The sequence below is a fragment of the Terrapene carolina genome, unplaced genomic scaffold, assembly GCF_002925995.2.
Source record: "Terrapene carolina triunguis isolate 2854851 unplaced genomic scaffold, T_m_triunguis-2.0 Scaffold199, whole genome shotgun sequence".
Taxonomy (NCBI): Eukaryota; Metazoa; Chordata; order Testudines; family Emydidae; genus Terrapene; species Terrapene triunguis.
Genome location: NW_020664550.1, coordinates 1 through 24,942, shown reverse-complemented (window position 1 = coordinate 24,942; position 24,942 = coordinate 1). Strand labels below are relative to the sequence as shown.

Here is a 24,942-nt window from a genome sequence, read left to right as displayed (position 1 = left end):
GCTCCTGGTTTTGTCTCCTGTTTCTAGATCTTACAGGATCTTTTTCCTCTGCTGTGTGATACGCTGGGAATCCAACCTTTGGGACAAGAAGGGAATTAAAAGATGAAGATATGGCTAATGTTGTTCAATCTGGCCACCTGGCTTCCTATTCTGTTCAGTAAGTCCATTAAATCTACTTGCAGAGTAATACCAGAAATGCAGAAGAAAACTGTAACACAGAAGATGGGACTGACAGTGAGGGGCTTTGTAAAGAAGCCTTCAGGGAGCTCAAACTTACTAACTTTTTTTGGCATTTCAAACCCTATTACAAATTTTGTTTTTTGCCTTGTTTGATAAATGTTCCTGCCCAGTGGATATGACGAACAAAGGGGTGAGAAAAAAATAAGAGCCCCATTCTGAACCTTCCCAATCTCCAAATCAAACAGGACCTAGAACTTATTTTGAGGTCTAAAAAAAATGGATGGTGTAAATGTGGCTCAGGGATTTTGTAATGGGATAGGGAGCTTTTTCCTCTATAGGTGGCTGGTTGAAATCCAGCTCTGGTTCTAGAGTAGTTACCATGTGATAGATGGTCAGAGTCAAATGATCTGGTTGCGTCTGGCTAGTTCTCAGTGGACAGGTGACCATACCATAATTAGTTCTGGCTGGCTTTGGTACAGGAAGTAGCTAAGCAAAGAGGCCAGTGAGATCCTATCTTGCCTATAGGAGTAGGTCTTTTTAGGTTAGGATGCAGCACCTAAGGAGTGAGGGTCTGGTAAGCCTGCAGTGCTGCTGCCTGTGCCCTAACTCAGCCCACCACCTTGCAAGAGCACTTAACTGACTACAAAAGAACCGCTCCCACAGTGGCAGGCTTAAAAAAAAAAAAAGTGCAACTCACTATAACCAGAGCTAAGCTCGTCGTTTTGATATGCACAAGAACCCTCAAGTGGCTAGTTGCCCCTGCGCTCAGAGATCTGTGCTCCATCTGCTCGAGTGTACGAGTTGAGAAATCCAATTAAGTAGACGAGCGAGATCTCCAATCTGCAGTGTAACTGGGTTACATATAGTGCTGCAGGGGCTAGTGTTAGATATGGATGCTATAGTGAGCAGCCATTGTAACCTTAGCAATAAGTCCTTGGCACCCTATCCTTTGGCGTGGCTGCTTCTGCAAAGCCTAGAGTTATTCCCACTTGCAAAAGAAACCTGATCGGTGCTGCAGAATTACTTTTATACAGCACAGATCCTATGCTAATATTGCATAGTAAAGGGGCATGTTCCTTCTTGCAGGGGGTGATTTTTTTTTTTTTTGCCAACCATCTCTTCTGTCTCCGCACAGGGGAATGAGAACTTCCTGATTGTTTTCCAGTTGTGCTGGGTTTTGTTTTTCTTTTTAAACTGAAATTTGTGGAGTTAGTCCTAAGGTTGACAACAGCATTGCGTCTAGTTGGGGAGCTGATGAGGGAAAACAAGTCATACACTTGTGCCAATGGTTGCAGTCTTTTTGGAGAAAAAAATATTTATTGTACGTCTTCCCAGGAGTGGCATGCACCTGCACCCATCTGTAAAGGTAACTCACCATCCCTCCCTCCCTCCCTCTTTGTTTTTTTGAGAGTCACATCCAAGTATGTTTAGCCTTTTGAAGGGCTAGGCCTGATCCCGTGACACTTATTACCCAAGCAGAATCATTAGGCAAGAGTTTAAAAAGTGACCGGTGTTTTTAGAGGTCCAACTGGAGATGTCTTGGAGGAGTCTAATTTTCCAAAAATATTGCGCACCTTCCCTCTTAATAAAAGCCAAACCAAACCAGGCCCCTTTTAAAGTTTCACAAGTTGGGCATTCAGAGTCACTTTGGGAAACCTTGGCTGTAGGCCATTGTTCAGTTGTATAGCCCTTGCATGGTCCTCTTTCTTCAGTGTCTCTTTGAAGGAGGTGACCAAAGCTGCACATGAGGCACGGTCCAGACACCCAATCCACCACAGCACCTGAGTTGTACCTGTAACGCTGTATACACTTGGGCCTCCTTTGTATCTGTGTCTGTAGGTTGGATGGGAGGAAGAATAGTTTTGTGGAAGATAAAGGGTAGATTTTAAGTCACAGGATTTGAAATCTTCTATTCCCAGTTCCGCTGTAGACTCACTGGATGCTCTTGGGCAAGTGACTTCATTTCTCTGCCCTTCAGTTCCCCCATTCTGCAAAAGGGTCAGATTAATATTTGCCACAGGGGTGTTGCACGACTTAATTCATGTTTGTAAAACATTGTTTAATTTCTGTCAACACTGTACATGGTCCTTCCAGCTGTGAGTTCCAGAACTTCGGAACTCATGTGCAGCTTTGGTCACCAGACAAAAAAGATGAAGAAAGTGAAGCATTAGTAACGGAGAAAATAACACAGACTATTTCTACAGCTGTGGTAAGAGGCAACAATGTCTGGGCTGCTGGAGTTATCCACTGCTTAGTAAGCACATAAGAGAGCGGAGGAGATAAGCAGCAAATTCTACTGCTGCCGCACCTCCCTCGCCCCAAGTGGGAGAAACTATTGGAAAAACCTCCATCATAAAATACCGTCAGGTCAGGAGGAGTCTACTCATGATATACACAAACTGTTGTGGGTTTTCCACTTTCATAAATTTCCCTTTCGTAAATGCAAAACAGATAGCCCTTTGTAGTACAGTAGTTATATACCAGCTGGTGAGTCCACCAGTCTTTGTTTGCTCTTGGAACAATGAACTATTCAACCAAATTCCAGAGAACTCTTTATTCATGTCATTTTCAGTAAAGAGTTGGCAGATTAGCGCAGTAAGTAAACAATTTCGACATCTGCTTGCGGTGAAATGAATTATCTAACATTTGATTGCAGGTTGAATAATTTACTTCCTTGTCATTTTAGAGGAGGAGTTAATCATTTATAGATAAGCTGGTGCACCAACCTTCCCCCCATTGCCCCAGATTGAAACCTCATCTCAATTTCACCATATCTCCGCACTTCTGTATGTGTAAGCATATTGTGCTAGCTTCTTGTTTAGCATGGTGATCCCTGAGTGCGGGACAGGCTAGACTGGAAAAGTCAGAGATCCCATTTCATCCTTCAGTAACCAAATAGACCTGAGCGCGCTCTGCCTCCTGCTGACAAACCTACCGGTAAGTTGACTGTGATTGCAGCCAATTACTTAAGGCAACATTGCTCTGAGGGAAGCCCAGGGAAAATGGGCTGGGGGGAAGCAGGAAATCCAGAACCATTTATTAAACCTCAATATAATCGATTCTAGCAAATATGCACAGATATTAGTAAACAAAGCCAGACTTAGCAGAAGAGGGGGAGCTAGCAAATAACAGAATAACAGCAAGAAGTATTAGGTTTAAGGGAACCGGGGAGAGGGAGACAAAGAAAGTGACTAGGCGATTTTAAAGTACTACTACTAGTTGGAAGCTAATAACTTCAACAGGAGTCTCTTGCAGTTGTCTACATGGGGCACATCTTGTAGTCATGAGGTAAGATTTTTTTCAAAGGCTCCCGAGGGACTAAAGCTCATTTTCAAAAGTGACTTAGGCACTTAGGGTCTGATCCTGAATCATTAAAATCAATAGGAGTTTTGCCATTGACTTCCAGGGGAGCAGGTTCAAGCCCATAAATGCCTAAGGCACTTTTGCAAATGGGACTCAGGCACTCGCTACTGACTTGTACAAAACTCCAATTGACGCTACGTATTTTTCACACACCTGTACAGACCTATGGGTATAATATATTGCACAGCAGTTGTGCTGACTCCAGAGGGAGCTTTACCTGTCCATGTCTAATAGGGTTTGTTCCATAGAGATTTATGAATAGAGCAATTTTTTTTTCTGTCAGAGTATTCTAATGGACTTCGAGGACTATATAAATTCTCTGGAAAGTGCAGATCAATTTATGTCCCTCTGGCATTAATTTGGCTGCCTGGCTGGAAAGTGCCAATGTCCTGGCAATAACAAAGCCTGACAAACTGATAAGCAGTCGGCATGTATTTTGGGGACAGGTTTGTGCTTTGGGAGGTGAATTTGTTACCTTTTATCATGCGGAAAGCTCAGTTGTTAACCGAGGAGTCAAATCGCTTTATGCAAAGAACAAAAAGGGGCTGAAGAGATACAATAAAACTTCCAAACAGACACAGGAAGTCACATTCTTATAAAACAATTTGCAATCATTCTTAAGTCTGAATCCTCCTTTCAGGTATGTTTTACCTTATTTTGTTACTGCAAATATCAGCTACGTGTTGTACAATGGTTATACGTAACTAGCTAATTTAATTGTTTAATAGGGGAGTAGAAATTAACATAAGCCTTTCCATTAATCACCAGTAAGAGACCCATGAGACTTAGGTAGCGTTCATGCTCTCCCTCATCTAGTTTGAGTGCTTCATTAGCCCCATCCAGGGGTGACAGACTGTGGTGTCGCAGTTTCAGAGTTAACTGCCTCTTAAGGTTTCAGGCTCCCTGCCATCACCTCTCTCCGGTGGAGACCTGCATCTCTTTCCCTCCAGGCAAGGAGTTTAGGTTTGCTATCCCTCTGCACCTTGCTGAGATTGCCTGTAATTAACCTTTTCCCAGGGGCTACTATAGTCTATACCAACTACCAACCAGCCTCCACAAAGCCAAATGCATTTATTCTTAGGGTAAAAGCACTACAGAGTAAACATACAAAAAATAAATAAAAGTTCATATACGTACGGTAAAAGGATCCAGAGGTCCATCAGTCTTATGGGACCCTAGTAAGCTAAAGTCCTTCCAACGCTTTCCTAAGGGTTGAGGTCTCCCCTTGGACAGAGGGTCCTGTCCATTTGGTGAATCAAAAGGAGGCCACATGAGTCAGTTTAAACTCAGCCTTTTTATATCGGAATCACTTTCTTTGTCTGTGGAAAATCCAGTTTGACCTAGTATATATGAAGCTCTCCAGGGAGGTGTTCTCATCCTGAGTGATTCACCTTCATCACCCTCCCCCCACACATATTATTTTTGGTTTCTGGAGGAGCTGTAGTAACCTTCTCCCACACCAAAGTGGCAAACAATCCCTGGCCCAGAGTGATACATAACCCATTCATAAAATGAACACTATCTGGTCCCCAAAGGTAATTCATGCAGTTGCAATATCTGTCACAATACAACTGACAGAAACAAATGCCTTTGACAGTTTGTTCTTTATCTATTCATGACTGTTTCTCTCAATGGGTACAGATGGGGAAACTGAGGCACAGAGCAGTGATGTTACTTGCCTGTGGTTGTGACAGCCAGTTAATGGCACAATCAAGGATAGAACCCAAATCTCTTGAGTTCTAGGCCACTGCTGTCTCCTTTAAGCCACTCTGCTCGCCATTATTAGACATAGTAGGACTTGAGGATTGGAGGTTGGCTTGAGCCATGTTAATCACATAACTTATGAGGTTAATGCAGGGTGTGTTGTTGAACCCTGAAGTGTACCAAGATTCAGGCATTTCTGTTTACCGTGCTATAAATGTGCCCTGGGAAAGTGAGATGTGAGGCAGGTTTCAGTAGATCGAAAAATTAAATAACTTCCTATTCATTTGGGATTTTATTTTTCATTTAAAGAAAAAACATGACTTCAAAAAAAGGCAAAGAAATGTGTCTGATTAAAGCCTGTAGGAGTTATGTGAAACTTGCAGTCATAAGAATGGCCGTATTGGGTCAGACCAAAGGTCCATCCAGCCCAGTATCCTGTCTACCGACAGTGGCCAATGCCAGGTGCCCCAGAGGGAGTGAACCTAACAGGTAATGATCAAGTGATCTCTCTCCTGCCATCCATCTCCACCCTCTGACAGATAGAGGCTAGGGACACCGTTCCTTACCCATCCTGGCTAATAGCCATTAATGGACTCAACCTCCATGAATGTATCTAGTTCTCTTTTAAACCCTGTTATAGTCCTAGCCTTCACAACCTCCTCAGGCAAGGAGTGTCACAGATTGACTGTGTGCTGTGTGAAGAAGAACTTCCTTTTATTTGTTTTAAACCTGCTGACCATTAATTTCATTTGGTGGCCCCTAGTTCTTATATTATGGGAACAAGTAAATAACTTTTCCTTATTCACTTTCTCCACACCACTCATGATTTTATATACCTCTATCATATCCCCCCTTAGTCTCCTCTTTTCCAAGCTGAAAAGTCCTAGCCTCTTTAATCTCTCCTCATATGGGACCCGTTCCAAACCCCTAATCATTTTAGTTGCCCTTCTCTGAACCTTTTCTAATGCCAATATATCTTTTTTGAGATGAGGCGACCACATCTGTACGCAGTATTCAAGCTGTGGGCGTACCATGGATTTATATAAGGGCAATAATATATTCTGCATCTTATTCTATATCCCTTTTTTTAATGATTCCTAACATCCTGTTTGCTTTTTTGACTGCTGCTGCACACTGCGTGGATGTCTTCAGAGAACTGTCTTTTTCCTGATTAGTTGTAGCTAAATTAGCCCCCATCGTATTGTATGTATAGTTGGGGTTATTTTTTCCCATGTGCATTACTTAACATTTATCCACATTAAATTTCATTTGCCATTTTGTTGCCTGATCACTTGGTTTTGTGAGATCTTTTTGAAGTTCTTCACAGTCTGCTTTGGTCTTAACTATCTTGAGCAGTTTAGTATCATCTGCAAACTTTGCCACATCACTGTTTACCCCTTTCTCCAGATCATTTAAAACCCTTGTTTTCTTATTGCAGGGATGTTTGACTTCACCTCTCAACTTTCCCCACCTTGCTTCTGTTTTTAATAGCCTAGGCTACACCCTCAGCAGGTGTAAATCAAGGTGACTCCACCGGCTTTGATAGAACGACCCCAGCCTACACCTGCTGAGGATGTGGCTAACTGACCTCTGTTGTAAAGTGCTTTGAGATCTACTGATGAACAGCACTATACAGGAGCTAGGTATTGTATTATGTTTATTATTACTTGTATGATCAAGTTCCTAGGAGCCACAGTCATGGACCAGGACCCTAGGGGCTAGCTGCTGTACAAACACAGGACAAAGAGATGGTCCCTGCCCCAAGGAGCTTACAATTTATGTTCATCCTAAATGTAAATGAAACACTTTACTTTCCCCATCCCCATATTTTTACAGATCTTTGGCCTGGAAAGAGATGTGCTAACTTCCTTGTTAGGTCTGCAAGAAGAGAACGTGACATAAAGAAAGATGCTATCTCTAAACCCTGGAAAACAGCGTTCTTACATAGCCACCATTCCACTGTTACTTGCTGCTGCCTTCATTGTTGCTGTAAACAGTGAGTAACCATGAGTATCCGGCAAATCCATCTGGGTAAAATAAGAACCAGCCTGAACATCCAGTGAAATCTCAGTGTGAGGAACCTCTTTTTGGAGGTTCATATAACTTTGTTGTTTCCCTCTGATCGTTTTTCTTGCTGCCTCTGCACTTCTGGGCCTTGGACAGTCTAAAATCCCACTAGAAGTTTATCAGCAGTCTCGCAAGAGACGAGAATCTGTCTTCCCAATGCCCTTAGGGCTTGATGTTTTTTCCACACCTTGTGCATTCATTTGCATCAGTGCAAAGTGGGTGTAAAGTGCTTCCAAATGAGGATTATAGTGCAATACATCCACTTTGCACTGGTGTAAATAAGTGCACAAGGTGTGAGGCAACAGTTAACTTGAGACCCTCCTCAAGTTCTTGAGATGTAAGAGGCTTGCATAAATGTGCATATTTTGGGGTGATGAACAATCCGTGCTTAACATCAGGCTGGTGGCTTGATGTTCAGGATTTCTCAGGGTTGCATCCAAGATCGCAGGACTCTTGAGGCCTCCCTCATCATGGGTGCTTATAACTGGGGGGATGACTGGTGGCAAGAGTAGGCCACAAAGTTTTCCTCGCCTTTTAAGGATCTAAGCAGGACAACAATGGTTTCTTTTTGAGTTGATTCTAGCACTCCCCCCCCCCCCCCCCCCCCCCCCGACACACACCTTTTGGCCATTCCTTTCCTCTTTGTCCATCAGCTGGTGCCAGTAGCGTAACAAGCACCAGGTCTGTGTCACCTCCAATAACTTACCCTTTCCCAGCTGGATTCAAAGTGTAGAATAAACTGGGTACAAGGATACTAGTTTTGGTTCTACCTTAGCAGCTCTAGTCCAGATGCTTATCCACCTCTAGGACCCAGCCTGCAGTGTTTTGTGTCACAGCTGGAGCCGCAGCAACCATCACAGTGATGATGGGGAAGGACATATTATGTTCTGTCCAGACAAGCTGCAGAGAAAATAATTCTTGCATCCTTATCCTCCCCTTACAGATAGGAAGATTATTTTCCTGACTTTAAGGAGAACTTAGATTAGTTTGATGCCAAAAATGTTTTTTAAGCCAAATCTTTGAGAGAACCAGGTTGAGTAGCAGGGGTCAGTTAGGAGGGAGAACTCAGGTATTTTTTTTTACGACCCTTCTAGTATTCCAAGAAAGGACACTTTAGTAAATGAGGTCTGGACTATAGCACATTTTCCCAGTTACATATTTTTGACACCTCTGTTTTGTCACTAGGTGATTGTGGTGTGCCACCGCGTTTTAATTTTGCTGAGCTGAAGGAGGAGTACAGAAATCAGAATAAGTTTGCTGTTGGTAACAAAGTGGAATACAACTGTCGCCCAGGTTATAGCAAGGTACAAAAATCCATTCTTCAGTGCGGGTCATATTCTCGATGGTCAGACGCTGGAGAGTTTTGCAAGGGTGAGTATTTTGTTTTTTTACTTTTCTTTTTTTAAACTAATTGATTTTCATCAGCTCTTTTTGATTATAGAGCATAATGAGGGACTGTATGCCTGGAGGGAGGGGTTAAGTTCACTGATTTTACCAGTTCGTATCTGAAACCTGCTGTACCACTAAATTACCAGTTCGTATCTGAAACCTGCTGTTCCTTGATCTTCATGGGCAACTCCAAAGATGTCTACAAAGGTTTCCTTCTGCTCTGAAGCTTTAAAACACAATGCTAAAAATGGATTTTGAACCTCAAATAGTAGACTACTCCAGGCTGGAAGACGTTCTAACTGTCACAGGTGAAATATTCACATGCACACATGGTAATGGAACAGAGTTTGATTTAAACAAGCACATATACAAATTCCAAGTTAAGACTGGCTCTGTATTTTGAGCTGGCAAAAAGTGAGTAGAGTTTTGATAGAGACAGAATCTTTAGTTCTTTTATGGTTACATTTTACTGAGTCAAGACACGCAAATCAAGACTAATTCCAGTCTTATTTCTTTCTAGCAAAATCATGCCGTCACCCTGGAGAGCCAGAAAATGGCAGACTTGTTATTCTAACAGATCTCATGTTTGGTGCAACAGTAAACTTCATCTGTGAAGAGGGGTGAGTAATGGGCAGTTTGTGCTGATAGATTTATAGGTTATTAATTTCCAAAGGGACCATTATGATTATCTAGTCTGACCTCCTGTATAACACAGCCTAGAACATTTCACCTACTGATGATCAAACCCATATTTGTATTTGAGCTAGAACATATTTTTAGAAAGAATTCCAATCTTGATTTGGAGATTTCACCACATCCCTAGGTATGTTGCTCGAATAGTTAATTACCTCCACTATTAAATTCAGGCTACATACAAGGCACAAACTGTTATCTCGTTTCAGCTTCCAGCCTTTGGATCTTTTTATACCTTTTTCTGCTAAATTAAAGAGGCCTCTATTATCAAATCTTCTAGCTGTGTAGGTACTTACAGACTGTCCATGATCAAGTCACCTCTTAATCTTCTCTTTGAAAAGCTAAATAGATTGAGCTTCCTCCACCCTAATGAGGCATATTTTCCTGGCCTCAAATCATTCGTGTAGCCTTTTTCTGCACTCTTCCCAATTGAATATCTTTTTTTGAAGTGTGAACACCAGAATTGGATTCAGTATTTTTGTGGTAGCCTCATGGCTGCTGTATATAAAGGTAATACCACCTCCCGACTCATACTGAATTGTCCCCTGCTTGCGTATCCATGTATCGCATTAGCCCTCTTAGCCACAGCATCTCACTAGGAGCTCATGTTCACTTGTTTATCCACCACGACCCCTAAGTCCTTTTCAGAACCACTGCTTTCCAGGATACAGTCTCCCCATTCTGTGTGACCAGCATTCTTTTTTCCTATACCTATACCTTTGTATTTAGCTGTATTAAAATGCACGGTGTTCAGATGAGCCCAGTTTACCAAGCAATCCAGATAACTCTATAGAACTAACCTGGCCTTATCGTAATTTACCATTGCACCAAACCCCAGGGAAAGGCTAATGAGCTGATGTAGGCTCAGTCAGCCCCCACCCTGCTACACCTGCTGTAGGTGTCAGGTTTGGAGGGACGAGTTAAAAGTAGAGCACACAGCTCAGCTGGGGGCAGACTGGGAAGGAGAGCAGACCTCCAGCTCTCACTCTGAGAGAGGCCTGGATAAGGCCAGGAATGGCTTGATAGCTGTCTGCCAGGGCTTCCCTGAAGGAATGTGGGCATGACACAGGACTCTGTTTGATTTGTCACCAGTGACCTACCTGCTGGTGCTGAGTAAGTCTGCTGCAGATGGTGGCCTGCCAGAAGGGGGCGACAGATAAATAAAATACCTTCTGTTTCCTTACACCTGACTAGGGACCTGGCAATAGTTTGTCCTGGGCCTAGAAGCAACCCAGTCACAGATTCCCATGATCCTACCTCCTCTTGCGAAGGCCATGATGAATCATGGGAGATGTATCCTCACCTGGGAGACCAACCTATCTAGGAGAATGAGGCATCCAAGCTACAGCTCCAAAGTGGCACCGTGGCAGCATTTTGGGATTAAAATATTTCAGTTTGGGGGCATTCTATTTTTCCATGAAACATGGAAAATTTCTGCAGAAAACAGATGCTTTTTTTAAAAAAAACCCATTTAATTGAAAATCCAATTTACTGTTGAAAAATAGTTTTGATGAAAAGTTGTTGACCAACCCTACTAATGATGATGTAAGAGAATCAAAGCCTTATTGATGATGGACTAGGCAAGACATCCAATCTCAGTTTGTATCGTATAAATTCCATTCCCCCCCCCATTTTATTCAGGTACAGACTAATTGGAAATGCAGAAAGAAAATGTGTGCTTGAAGGATCACAAGTTATATGGGACAAAGATATTCCATACTGTCAAGGTGAGTAGAGACTCTTAATAGCTTTATGGGGAAAGTGTAATCAGGGTTAGACAATGAAAAGCGTACTTTCTCCTGCTGGATGGATTCTGAAATACAACTCATTTATCATTTCACTGCATACTAAATTATTGAACGCTCAAGTTTTGTTTTCCTCTTGCACCATGTTGTAGAAAACCTTGTTAGCTTCTGAATCTGTCTGTTTGTGGGGTAGAAGCACAAAAGACTCAGATTCTTGGTTAACAGAGCTTGGACCAGATCCCCAGCTTGTGTAAATTGAATCAGACCCTTGCTCTTCAGATATAGTATTAGATGCTTATAGCACAATCTCTGAGCACTTTACAGATATCTTTATATTTAGGGATAACTTTGCCTGTCACTCATACGCAGCTATCCCTAGGATGGAAAGTGACAGGTGCGTTTCACAGTAAAGAGCAGTAACTGTTTAGGACAGGGAGTGAAGCATTCTGGACTCCACTGAAACTGCAGGCAGAGTTTAAGGAGGCGGGATTAATTACCAAAATAGCTAGCTCCTCCCTTTGGAGGAAGTGCCATAGAATCCTTAATACGCTTGAATGGGCAAGACCTTGATTTGATTTCTCCTCCCTTCTTCGGCTTTCATGACCCTTCAGTCTGTGCATCCACTCCCACCACATCCTGGCGGCATAACTACATTAGGAAACGTTGCCCGTTTTCTAGTCTTAAAAATCTTGTCTCCCATAGGGCCAGAGCCCCAGCTGGCGTAAATGGGCATAACTCCATTGTAGTCAATAGGCTCGGTCCTCTGCTGGTGAATCAGTGCTCCTTCCTTGATGTCAATGGCGCTGCACTGATTTTAAACAATCTAAGGTTTTGGTCCATTGCGTTTCAGCCTCTTCTTCTCTCATAAGACTTTGGATATGACATAAATTAAATTCTCTCTTGCTTCCCTTCTTTCCTTTTTCCCCCCCTTCAGTGATACCTTGCCTGCCTCCTCCAGAAATAGAGCACGGGACACATACTGGGACAACGATGGAGGAATTCAACTATGGGACATCTGTCACTTACCAGTGTAACACTGTAGAAAGGGGACAGGTTCCTTTCTCACTTATTGGAGAGCCCTCCATTCACTGTACATCCACGGATAATATAAATGGAGACTGGAGCGGGCCTGCCCCTGAATGCAAAGGTGACGGAATCCAATTACTGTAAAACAAGTGGCAGTGTGCACATACACATTAGCAACGTAAGTCGTAACAGTGCCACTGTTTAACAGATTGTCCCCAGGACTCCTAATCTTATTCCCACCCCTCAGCACATGTTCTTAGTAACACCCATTGGAGAATAGAGCCCAGTTTGAGATTTGGAGAGACACTAAGGGGTGCAGGGAATTACACTTATTGTGGCCAGATTGGCCTCAGTTCCCACGCACCCTGCCAAGAACTGCTGCCTGCTTCCTTGGTCTGCCCATGCTCTGTGTTCCAACCCCTCCCTCAGGCAAGGAGCCAGGAAGCTAGAAGAGGCAGTTGGTGTCAGTATGGGAGGAGGAAGTGACATGGAATCCTGGAAAATCTCCATGTGGGGAGACAGGCTGGCAACATGAGACTGACTACTCACATGGAGGAGAGAGCCAGACAAGATCTTCTGCTTCTCAAAGAGAGAAGCTGTGCCAAGACAGGGGATGGAGCAGGACTTGGAGCTGGGTGGGGAAGGAGAGGAGAAGGAGAAGGATAGAGAAGTGGAATTTATTCAGCTTCTGTCCTCACTTAGAGTCCTCAGAAGAAGAATACTGGAGCTGATCGAAATTTTTTCAACAAAGTTTTTATGTAAAAAAAAGTGCTTTTTTGGAAAAAAGCAAATTGTTTTGTGAAAAACTGTCAACTTTACTAAAAATGTTTTATTTTTTATGTTATTGTTTGTAATGTCCCCCCCCCCAAAACAAACAAACAAACAAACAAACAAACTCATATAAAATATTATTGAAGTGGCCATGGAACTTACTGAAGACCCCATTTTATGGGTGTTTTTTTAAAAATTGGTCATATGTTTGATAAGACATATGTGGGAAACAAATCTAATTTTTTGCTCACTCTAGAAACTATTCCTGTTGAGGTTTCTGCAGGTAAGCCAGGAGCATATCTGCCTATCTTCACAGGAGACCAGATCTGAGTGTCTGTCAGCTATAAGCACAGCTGGAACTCTGATTGGAGAAATGACATAATGTCCACAAATGATAAGCAAGAAGACGGGGCAGTTCCAACAGCTCCTGCTGCCCAATGAGACCTCTCTTGTCAAAGATTGTAATTATGTGTGTGCATGCTCTCTCTCTTCCCCTCCCCTCCCAACCCCATAGCCCCACAATTGCCTGTGACAGAACTGCCATTGCAGGTGGTCAGTAATTCAGCAGGTGTAGTTTGATACTTTACTTGAGTTAAGAAGAGGCTAGATGAAGACTAAATCTTGCCTACTAGGTTCTATCAAAACCGATGCCCCAAGGAATTTGAGAATATGGCATCAGACCCACTGATACTTTCCTGCTTTTCCTTAACACGATGTTTCTAATAAATAAATAGGTGGTTTCTGGGGTGGATTTGGCAGGGACAGGGGCAGGAGTGTTCAGACATGTCATGATATCTCTGCAGGGCCATGTGTATGTGCTTTCAAGTCTGTTCATATCCTCTTGGTAAATAGATCTGATTCCACAGAAGTATCTTCACTTTGGTTCCCAATTTTGGATTTAACAGTAAACCTCCCAAGCTGACACTGTTTTTCTTACACAGTCGTTCACTGTGAACAGCCAAGAGTTGACCATGGAAAACAGATGACTGGGTATAGTCCTGTATACACCTACAGAGCCTCTGTTCTGTTTGAGTGTGAACACCGCTACACCCTCAAAGGCAGTAACGTACTTCAATGCAATGAAAATAGTAGATGGGATCCTCAGTTACCAGTTTGTGAGCGAAGTAAGTGTCGTATGGTGACTACCACCTCCTTCAAACTGACCCTGCAGCCCTTGGTCGCCCAAGATTCAGGGACAGCCAGTTTGATTCTCCTTTGTTTTAAGAGAGGAAATAGTGACTGCTGTGTAAGCTTGCATGCCACTGTGCTGACACAGCTCCATGATACTTCGGTTAAATGACTCGTATGCTGAAAACAGGGATTCCAGTTTTATTCTATTGCAGGCAGTGTTGCTGAGTGGATAGAGCACTGAAGTGGGACTCAGGAGACTTGGGTCCTATCCCTGCTGAGTGACCTTGGGCAAGTCACTTCCTCACTCTGTGGCCCAGTTTCCCCTGTAAAACGGGAATGATAATACTGAGGTTCTTTGTAAAGATCTACTGAAGAAGAGTTATGTATTTATTGTATAAGTTCTTATACTGCACTCATCACCATAATATCTCAGTGCCATCCAGTATTGCATTAAATAATGTAACTATGCACCTGGCATGTATGTTTTGTTTTGTTTTGTTTTGTTTTTTCTTCTCATCCTCTCCTCGAGAGAGAAGCATGTGTAGTGGAGTTTCTTGTTTTGTGATAGGGTTTTAGGTTTTGGGGTTGTTTTTATTTAATATACACATCTTTCATGTCACATTCTTGTAGAGAAGAATTATTTCTCAATAAGATTTCCTGGTTATGTATGTCCTTAAACTTTTACTTTTACTCTTAGGTAGCTGTGATGACCCACCTTACATTCGTAATACTTTTCAAGATCATTCTAACAGCAACTTGTTTCCGGCTGGTACTGTAGTGAAATATAACTGTGTGGAAGGTTATGAATTAATCCCTGAAATATCCTCTGCGAGTGTTACCTGTCAAAAAGATTTTACATGGTCTGAACATCAAGAATTTTGTCAGAGTAAGCATATTAATCTTTGGTTTAGCTTTTTGTTTTAATGGAGGTACAGAATTAACACAAATTTAGAAAGCTGTACTCTATAGTCGATATGTGGTTCAAGTGTGTGTGTGAGAGAGAGTGTGAGTGTGTGTCTTCTGGGAATTCTTACTTTAACAGTAGGAAGCAGGGTCATAGTTAATAGTTTACACATTCATGAACAGATCTGTTGTTCCCACCTACAATCTCGATATAACCTTAGGCAGATTATAATCAAGATGGCTTCTACACAATTTATTGTAATATACCAATCAGTGTTTAGAACCCTGCTGAAAACCAAAATATCCTGCCAACCTCAATTCAAATAGTTACCCAGAAGAAAACTGAAAAGGGTGCTCCTCAATCCACGAGGCACGCCCACTAACACTCATGGCAGGAAGAAATGATTTGCTGTGTCTGTCAATGATATAAAACTTCCACTGAAAACCAGCCTCTTCAAAAATGTGAAGGAAATGCTGACTTTCTAGAGCTAGCAAAATGTTCCGCTGCTGCTTGTAAATGAATCTGCAGAATTGTTTTTGCTCTGATTTAACACTGTTGGTGGTGGTGTTTCACAGAAATTAGATGTTCATCTCCAAACATTACCAATGGAAGAGTGAGATCTAGAAAAGCAACCTATGTGTATGAGGACAAGATTCGCATTGAATGTAATTCCGGTTACGCCCTCAAAGACCATTATGGATTGATTAAGTGTGAACGTAATGGTGCATGGCATCCTCCATTACCAATTTGCGAACCGGGTATGTATAAATGATAAAGAACTGTGACATGGTGACTTGCTATCCCTGACCTACTCCCAATGTAATTGCTGCATAATTATATATTTATATTATGGTAGCACACGGAGGCCCCAGTGGGGAAAGCGGGCCTCCCTTCACTTCCACCCCCACCTCCTCCCTTCTAGCTTCCCCTCTATCACCCTGAACCTCTGTCTCCCCCTTCAATCCTCTCCTGAAAGGTCCTGAGGATCCCATGCCCTTCTTAGAACACTGACCCTGGTTTCCTGGCCAAATTCCAGCTCTGCCATTGCACTCTGCCTCCCTCTGTTTCTCCTGCAGTTTCAAAAGGATGTGGTGTTTTTCTTCACTTAGGCCCTCATTGCACAAAGTCCTCGAGCACATGCTTAACTCTAAGCACAGGCGTAGTGTTGATTTCAGTGGAGCCACTTCCATGCTTAACATTAAGCACGTGTTCAAGTGCTTTGCTGAATTGGGACCTCGGAGAAGTAGCTGCATTTCTCTGGTGGATGAAACAGCTCTGGGCGTAACAGGTTGAACAGTGTGATAGAAATGCAGGGTCATTACAATGACTGACAGGCAGGCCAAATGCTACTGGCACCGAGACATTTCACAAACATTCTTTCTCCTCCCTTTCTCTACTGTTCTTCCATCATGAAGCGAGAACACACAAAGGGAGTCAATGTATGTTGTTAGCTGCACAGAAGGAACAAAGCTGGTGAATGGCACTGCATGAGCTTACTAGTGGGATGTTGTTGTTGTAAGACTTTGGTTCATTCCAGCTCCCCGCAGTTCATTCCAGGGTACTTGCCCAGTGGGGTGTCAGCAGATCTCTGGTAAAAGAGGAGAAAAGAAGCTGGTGAAGGCTGGGGTCTGCAGGGGGTAGGCTGAGTTTCCTCTGAAGAAATCTGCAGGGAGAGTAGATGTATGGTGACCATGACAGATCCTATTGTTTTGAGTTGTTAAGTACACACAGCACTCTGTAAACACACGGAAAACAAGATCCCTGTGCTTGTAGCTGGACTGGCTTTGTGACCCCCTGACTCCATCCATTTCAAAAAGTGGTTGGAGGGTATCACTATTTTCCTTCCACCAAAAGAATGGCATCACCCTACATGGTTATTAGCCAGCTCCAATTTCACACATGCACTTTTTCTTGGTGTCCATCCATTACTCTTCTTTGAATGGTTTTAGTTCTTTAAATTAATCTAACTGAATCTCACATTATAGGTTCATCTCTATTTTAAGGGGCTTTTGTTACAGTTTGCAAACCAGTTTGTATAAATGGTAAAGAACTGATACAGTGACCTTCCAGCTCTGATTTTGAAAGGAACATCTAACACTCAAAGTGTAATTGCTGTGTACTTGTATATTTATATTATGGTAGCACACAGAGGACTCAGTTAGGATCCAAGGTCCCATTGTGCTGTGTGTGAAACCTTGGGGGAAGTATTTCTTCCACTCTACTCCATGCTGATTAGGTTTAAACTGGAGTATTGTGTCCAATTCTGGGCGCTGCATTTCAGGAAAGACTAATTGGATAAAGTCCAGAGAAGATCAACAAAAATGATTAAAGGTCTAGAAAACATGACTTATACGGGAAGATTGAAATAATTGGGTTTGTTTAGTCTGGAGAAGAGAAGACTGAGAGGGGACATAACAGTTTTCAAGTACATAAAAGATTGTTACAAGGAGGAGGGAGAAAAAATGTTCTCCTTAACCTCTGAGGATAGGACAAGAAGCAATGGGCTTAAATTGCAGCAAGGGCGGTTTAGGTTGGACATGACATTAGGAAAAACTTCCTAACTGTCAGGGTGGTTAAGCACCGGAATAAATTGACTAGAGAGGGTGTGAAATCTCTATTGGAGATTTTTAAGAGCAGTTTAGACAAACACCTGCCAGGGATTGTCAAGAGAATACTTAGTCCTGCCATGAGTGCAGCGGACTGGACTAGATGACCTCTCAAGGTCCCTTCCAGTCCTACAATTCTATGATTCTATGTGGGGTACATTCTCCCCTACCTAAATGACTGATGTCCTGGCAGTGTGATATCTATGACGGGCAATTTTATCTTCTCTGTGTCTATCGGCATGCTCAAGTAGTACCAAAAGGTGCATATAAGCGAGTATTGCCTGTGGGCCTTTACTCCCTAATGGCAGTAGCAAAATTAAGAACATGGTCCACAGATTGGGCAGATGGGCTTCTAGTTTTACTTCTTCAGCTAGGCACCTCTATAGAACTTCTCACAGATGTTGATAGAATTAGGCAAATTCACCCCAGCTGCAGTGCAGAGCTCATCTGGTGAATTTCCTGGTGTTTGTGCTTCTTCACTTTGATCTTCATGGAATGAAGTATTCCCCTGCTACAGGATTTAGTTTGATTGTAGAATGGAATCATATGAAGATTCACCTCCTTCTTCAATTTGTATGCTTGCATTAGCTACTTTTTAATCAAATTTTCCAGATTACTGGAGTGTCTTCCACAATTCTACCTCCATAGCTTTGGAAACAGAAATGAATCCACAAGGACAAAGCATGTCCCGGTGCAGGGTTGGATGGAACCTTCTCCCAACTCTGCCTGTACCTTGTAGATATGTAATTCACTTTCCAATTGCTGTAGTACCATATTGACTAACGACTCCCACCTATCTGCAATTTTCTCATTTACTGTGGGACTAAGATTGCGTAATACGTCTCTATCTCCCACTTCTACAGTAGACATGATTACTTTGGCATAGCATCACCACTTGTTTGCCAACTGATGTTTCTCTGTTTTCTTAGTAGCTAAATTATGTGCATGGCAAAGTCTGCATCTCAGGTCCTTCCCATGCTGCTGATAGGTTACCACAGCTTGCCTTTGCTGTTGGATTTCAAAGTACAAATCAGTTGATAGCAGAGGATGCCTGCCAAACATAGAAAGTATGGGGTCTCTCCCATTGCATCATTCTTAGCACAATTACATACCAATCCTTTAACTAGCGACTATACCTGAGGAAGATCCTTTTGTGCTTTCCTGCAGGTTAGTGTTTACCCCATCTAGAGTATCTGCTTGTCAGCAACTGATTTATTAAACTGTATTTGGAGAATTTTCACAGTCTCCCAGTACTTTATAACTATTCTTCATTAGCCAGCATTTAAAGAATGCTGTTTATTGAAGTTAGTGCCTGGACTATATGGCCGTACAAATAAATGCCTTTTGCAGTTCAGATTTCTTGAAGATAAATATGCTCTGTACCTTTAAGGACTAGCCCTGAGTTAAAAAGGCTTCTGCAGAAAGATTGCCCTGGATTAAGGGAGCTCTGATGTGAGAAGGCATCCACAATGCCCTGTTCCCCCAGTGGTCCAGAGACCAGACAACATTGCCCCAAGTGTAGATGATGCTGGGTGAGGCAGAGGATGGCTGGGATGCCCAGAGGACACAATGATTCTGTGCCTCCCTTAGCAGTGAGCTTCACTGTGACCATTATAATGATCTTGTCACAGATTAAAGTTGTCATCCCACAACACAACCATTGAGTGGGAGCAGTAGTACAAATGCTTCTGGCACCCGCGTCAGTGTTGGGTCAGTTCTCAAAACACTGAGCACATGAAAAGAGAAATTTAAGCATCCATGGATTTTCAAAAAGCCAGCTGAGGGATTAGAGAGACTGGGGGGTAAGGTAATATCTGTTATTGGAGTTATTAGTTACTCGAGCATTTTCAGAGCTGTAGGCCTATTTCAACGGGCAGCACTGGGACTGCTTTACACGTCACTCTGGCTACCGTCGGAAATGTGTGACGATCCCAGAACAGTGTCAGAAGACTAAAGCTAACCACAATGAAAAATTACATAGCCTGCCAGAACCAGCTCTGTCCCCTTCTTTCACCCTAAACAGTCCTCCTCCTCACTAGTTTGAGAGGGATGGACATATGGGGAAAGGATGGCTCATTATATTGGGAGGGTGCTGTGGTGGGACAGTTCAGTAGCTAGTGGGGATGGGTGAGGAACTTGGGGGACTCTAGAAGAGTTTCCTAACTTGGAGGAGGCTTAGCATGTTCGTTCAGGGGGTTCTGGCAGAACTCCACAGTATTTATGCTGCCTCCCTTCTTTTAGGAGATTTCCTGTTCTGTGTCAATGCTGTATTTTTCCCTTTTATTATAGTTTGTGAGCCACCTGCAAGCATCTCTAATGGACGGATCACCCGTGGCTGGAAAAATGATTACTTTGTTGGCTCAAGTGTGAGCTATGTATGTAACCCTGGTTGGTCACTTGTTGGAGTATCCTCCATTCGTTGTATAGCTGGTGATGGGGAAATTCCGCGCTGGGATGCACCTGTCCCTGAGTGCAAAGGTGATTCATTTCTTCATCACACTAGAATGACTGAGATTAGGAAAGGGTGGAGGACACATTGCAATGACCTGGGGGCTATTTAACATCTTAGCCCTTAAATACTGAAAATATGTAGAGCCATGGGCCATCTCACTGCAGACTCAGTGGCTATGGAAGGGGTTCAGATCTGGAATTTGGTGGTGCAGATATAGCAGGGCCAATTTAATGACTCAGGGAGCCATGCAGGGGGACCCTACTGTTGAAGTTGATGGGAGCTGCAGGCCTTCAGTACTTCTCAGGGTCTGGCTCTAATTCTCAATAATTCAGTGCAGTTGACTCAATGCAATTATTCAGTGTTGTAAGCATATGAACAACGATCCATGGGGGCCCTACAGGTCAAAGAGCTCTTTTAAGAGTATTTTGCATGTTGCTATTTTTATCTTTGCTCTCACAATGAGATGGGTATGATGCTAATTCACAGCCAGAAACTAACAGAAAGTGCTGGCAGATTGTCAGAGGTATTAGAGACTTGTGCCTCTCCAAGCACCTTTTTTTTTGGAAATGTAGTGTCAAGAAACTCCACAGTATTTATGCTGCCTCCCTTCTTTTAGGAGATTTCCCGTTCTGTGTCAATGCTGTATTTTTCCCTTTTATTCTAGCTTGTGAGCCACCTGCAAGCATCTCTAATGGACGGATCACCCGTGGCTGGCAAAATGATTACTTTGTTGGCTCAAGTGTGAGCTATGTATGTAACCGTGGTTGGTCACTTGTTGGAGTATCCTCCATTCGATGTATAGCTGGTGATGGGGAAATTCCGCGCTGGAATGCACCTGCCCCTGAGTGCAAAGGTGATTCATTTCTTCATCACACTAGAATGACTGAGATTAGGAAGCGGTGGAGGGCACATTGCAATGACCTGGGGGCTATTTAACATCTTAGCCCTTAAATACTGAAAATAAGTAGAGTCATGGGCCAACTCACTGCAGATTCCTCCTTTGCAGCAGACCAAACACTCCCAGCTGGGATGCCCACTGCCAGTGTCCTCTCTGCCCTGGCACTCGGACACATGATCTGTCCTGACCTATGCCCTAACTTATGCTTGATCCTCCCATTCCAAGCTTCCTGAATTCCTCCCTCAGACACACCCCTCACCTGAACCATCTCTTGGTTTGTGGTTCCCGATCCAGCTGTCCTGATGGTGGCACTTTTAATGTAGAATCCCCTCCCTGTGTGTGGTGTCAGTATGTTTGTGGGGACAATCTGAGTCCAAGTTGGAAAGACCCCAGTGACTTGATTTAGCAGCAGGAAGTTGGGGTGGAAGCAGCTAGCAGCATGTTAATGCACTGGCCACTCCATTGCCCCATCTGCAGTATTCCCATAATCCCCGGGGAGACCTGCCAGCAGTGCCAGTGTCACCGTGACTGGAGTGCAGGGAGAAATTATTTGCCACATCTGCCTGTGGAAATAGAACTTTCTTGGAATGCATGATTGAGAAAATCTGCAGCTGGCCATGTGTTCTCCAAGTGTTGGGATTGCATAGAAAATGGATCAACAGCCATATAAATGTTGGGGCTTTGAACGTTTTAGACTTAACACTAAAATTGTAGCTATTTGTCATTTCTCCTTATGAGTTTGCTGTCACGGGCCTATGGTTTGAAATGGAATAATAACCCTCCCAATGAACAAGTCTCCCCCACAGAAAGTGTGTCTACTGTGACTTTGGAAGAAACTTTACCTAACCCACAAAGAAGCCCTCTTAGTGTGCAATAAGAGTGTCCTTGGGATGAGTTAGTGTGGAGTTAGCTATTGCCCTTTTAATTCACAGCCTTGCTATTTCACCCTAATTATCCCATGAATTTCCCATGCAGACAAACCCTTTGTCTGAACAAAAACATTTTAAACCCTTTGTTTATTGGTGTTTCTCAGAGATTCCTCGTTGTCCAAATCCAGTGATTGAACATGGAAAACAGGTCTCTATACGTGAAACTGAATATACAGTTGGAAACAGTGTTGAGTTTCAATGTGAATCTGGCTACATCCTCAAAGGCAACAAGTCAATTGAATGCCAGGCAAATAGGACGTGGAATCCTCCAGTGCCATCTTGCATTAAGGGTAAATATAAACACAACTAAAGCATCCTGCTGAGATAAAAATAGACTCCTATAAAACCTAGAAACTGCATCAGAGAAGATGCAAACCCATCAGATCTGTTTGTAGGTGGGGTCTATTAGAAGGATCCGCCCAGGGCATTGATTCACAAAGGACTTTTCTCTCCCTGTCTTCTATCAGATGACCTCGCCCATCTCAGGGGAGATGGATCTGTTGCCTATAGACTAATCTCCAGGGCTTTTTCTAATCAAGGCTTAAATATGCCAATCAATAGGGCTTCACATCCCTTTTCTTAGGAGACTATTCAAGAGTCTCTTAGATCTCACTCTCAAGAGGCTTCTTCCTAGCGTTCAGCCTAAAATTTCCTTTTCTTAGTTTCCTCCTAGTAGTCCCAGCTCAGCCCCCTTTTAACATCCTCAACAATTCTCCCCCTTCTTCACAGGTACGGATGGGCAGTGGCGGTGAGATAGCGATTACACTGCGAGGGAGACGTTGTGGGATGGTTCAGCGGTGGGACTGAGGCACTTGTTGGGGGACTCAGGGAGGGTTGGTTGGTTGCAGGAAAGTTGGGATGTTTGCCTCGGTGATTCTGGAAAGACTAAGCACTGTAGGAGAGTGGTTTGGCTAATTTACTGACGTGGGGCTTGATCGATCAGCAGCTCCCCTTAAAGAGAATTTACCTACACTTTAAACAGCAAGTGCTGGATTCTTCTGTGACTTCTCTGGCTTCCCTGAAGCCACTCCTCTCACTTACTCCACTGAGAACCAGGGCAATCAGGCCTTACATTTGTCTATCTAAGGTGTTCGTACTGTGCCAGTCACTGTGGTATCTGTGGCATCCTGCAGGATGAAAGTCACTATAGAAGCATAAGATGCTGTTAAGGACCAAGTTCTGCTCTTGGTTCCACTAGTATAAATCCGAGGTAACTCCACTGACCTCCATGTACTTCTCCCTCACTGCAGAGGAGGCTAATTCTGTAATAGACCAAAGAGGCTATTTTTAAAAAGGCCACAAATGTGCCTGGGAGTGAACTGCACGTTCACAGTTGTCCCAAGACTGCCAATAAGATTTCCTTAAATGAACCAACAGAGCGCCTGTGCTCTGCTGCTCCACGTGTGGACTTTCAGCTGCCAATGTCTCCAGGAAATGCCCATGATACACAGTACTGGATGGGATTTCACTTGCACCCTTTTCTTGTTGAACTCATGATGTTTGTTTCTCCGGAGAGAGAGATGCACTGTGGGTTTGGTGTTACAAGCAGTTTATTTCTTTGCAAAACTAAAACAGCTGCAATGAAGTGAACTAAGGGCATGATTTACTGGCAATAAGCCCTATACACCGTGCATCTCCCCTTCGCACTGAACTGTCTTCTCTTCTGCCTTTTCCTTTCAGTTTGGTGTCCAAAGCCAGATGTGCAAAATGGAGGAATGGTCAATGCATTAGATGAAAAAGAGTGTTACAACGTGAATGAAAGCATTACTTTCAAATGCTCTCCTGGGTACCAATTTTCAAACCATTGGTATCAGTCTACAACAGACAGCTTGAATATTACATGTTCAGCTGATGGCACCTGGACGGTGTTACCCAAGTGTGTAAGCATCACAGTCCATTTAGGTTTCTTGATGCACCCTGTCCAATTTCTAGTGTAAAACATAACACTATCTGAATGTACCTTTGCTTCTTTAAAATAATGAGATCTGTTTGGTGAGAGAGATAGATCTGCTGTTGATACAACTTAAGTGGAAAAAATAAGTTGACCTGAAAGCAAACAAATCCCATCACTCCCCTGTGACAGGTTGGATCACAGAAACCCCCTTGGGAGCTGCCACCTGATGTGCAAAGACTTCCCCTGCTCCTGTTTTCCCTGCCAGCTCAGGACTCCAGCACCCTGTCTTGCTGGGCCAGACACCCCCGTCTGCTCCAACACAGACCCAGGGTCTGAATCACTTGTCCCAAAGCTGCAAGTTTACCCGAAAACAGCTCACAGAAGTGTGCTTGTCTTTAGCACTCAGATGCCCAACTCCCAATGGGGTCTAAACCCAGATAAATCCGTTTTACCCTGCATAAAGCTTATGCAGGGCAAACTCATAAATTGTTCTCCCTCTATAACATTGATAGAGAGATATGCACAGTTGTTTGCTCCCCCAGGTATTAATACATACTCTGAGTAAATTACTAAATAAAAAGTGATTTTACTAAATACAGAAAATAGGATTTAAGTGGTTCCAAATAGTAACAGACAGAACAAAGTAAGTCACCAAGCAAAATAAAATAAAATGCGCAAATCTAGGTCTAATCAAACTGAATACAGATAATCTCACCCTCAGAGATGCTTCAGTAAGTTTTTTCTCAGACTGGACACCTTCCAGGCCTGGGCACAATTCTTTCCCCTGGTACAGCTCTTGTTGCAGCTCAGGTGATAGCTAGGGGATTCTTCATGATGGCCCCTCTCTCCTCTCTGTTCTCTTCCACCCCTTTATATATCTTTTGCATAAGGTAGGAACCCTTTGTCCCTCTGGGTTTCCACCCCCCCTCACTGGAAAAGCACCAGGTTAAAGATGGATTCCAGTTCAGGTGACATGATCACATGTCACTGCAAGACTTCATTGCCCACTTGCCAGCACACACACATACAGGATGACTCACAGGTAAACACAGCCATCTGCAGACAATGGTCCTTGTTAATGGGAGTCATCAAGATTCCAAACCCCCATTAATGGCCCACACTTTACATAATTACAATAGGCCGTCAGAGTTATATTTTATATTTCTAGTTTTAGATACAAGAGTGGTACC

General features: G+C 43.1%; 1 protein-coding gene across 1 annotated transcript; it reads left to right on the top strand.

The window, feature by feature from the left end:
* Positions 1 to 3,006: 3,006 nt before the first annotated feature.
* LOC112125849 (complement receptor type 2-like) lies at positions 3,007 to 23,760 on the top strand (the record flags this gene model as incomplete). The annotated part of the gene is made up of 12 exons (XM_029912309.1): positions 3,007 to 3,117; positions 7,084 to 7,243; positions 8,500 to 8,685; positions 9,224 to 9,323; positions 11,038 to 11,123; positions 12,076 to 12,288; positions 13,880 to 14,062; positions 14,767 to 14,955; positions 15,549 to 15,731; positions 19,869 to 20,057; positions 20,696 to 20,884; positions 23,539 to 23,760. Coding segments are annotated over exons 2-12 (1,828 nt in total), but the record flags the coding sequence as incomplete, so codon positions are not given.
* Between the last annotated feature and the right edge of the window lie 1,182 nt (positions 23,761 to 24,942).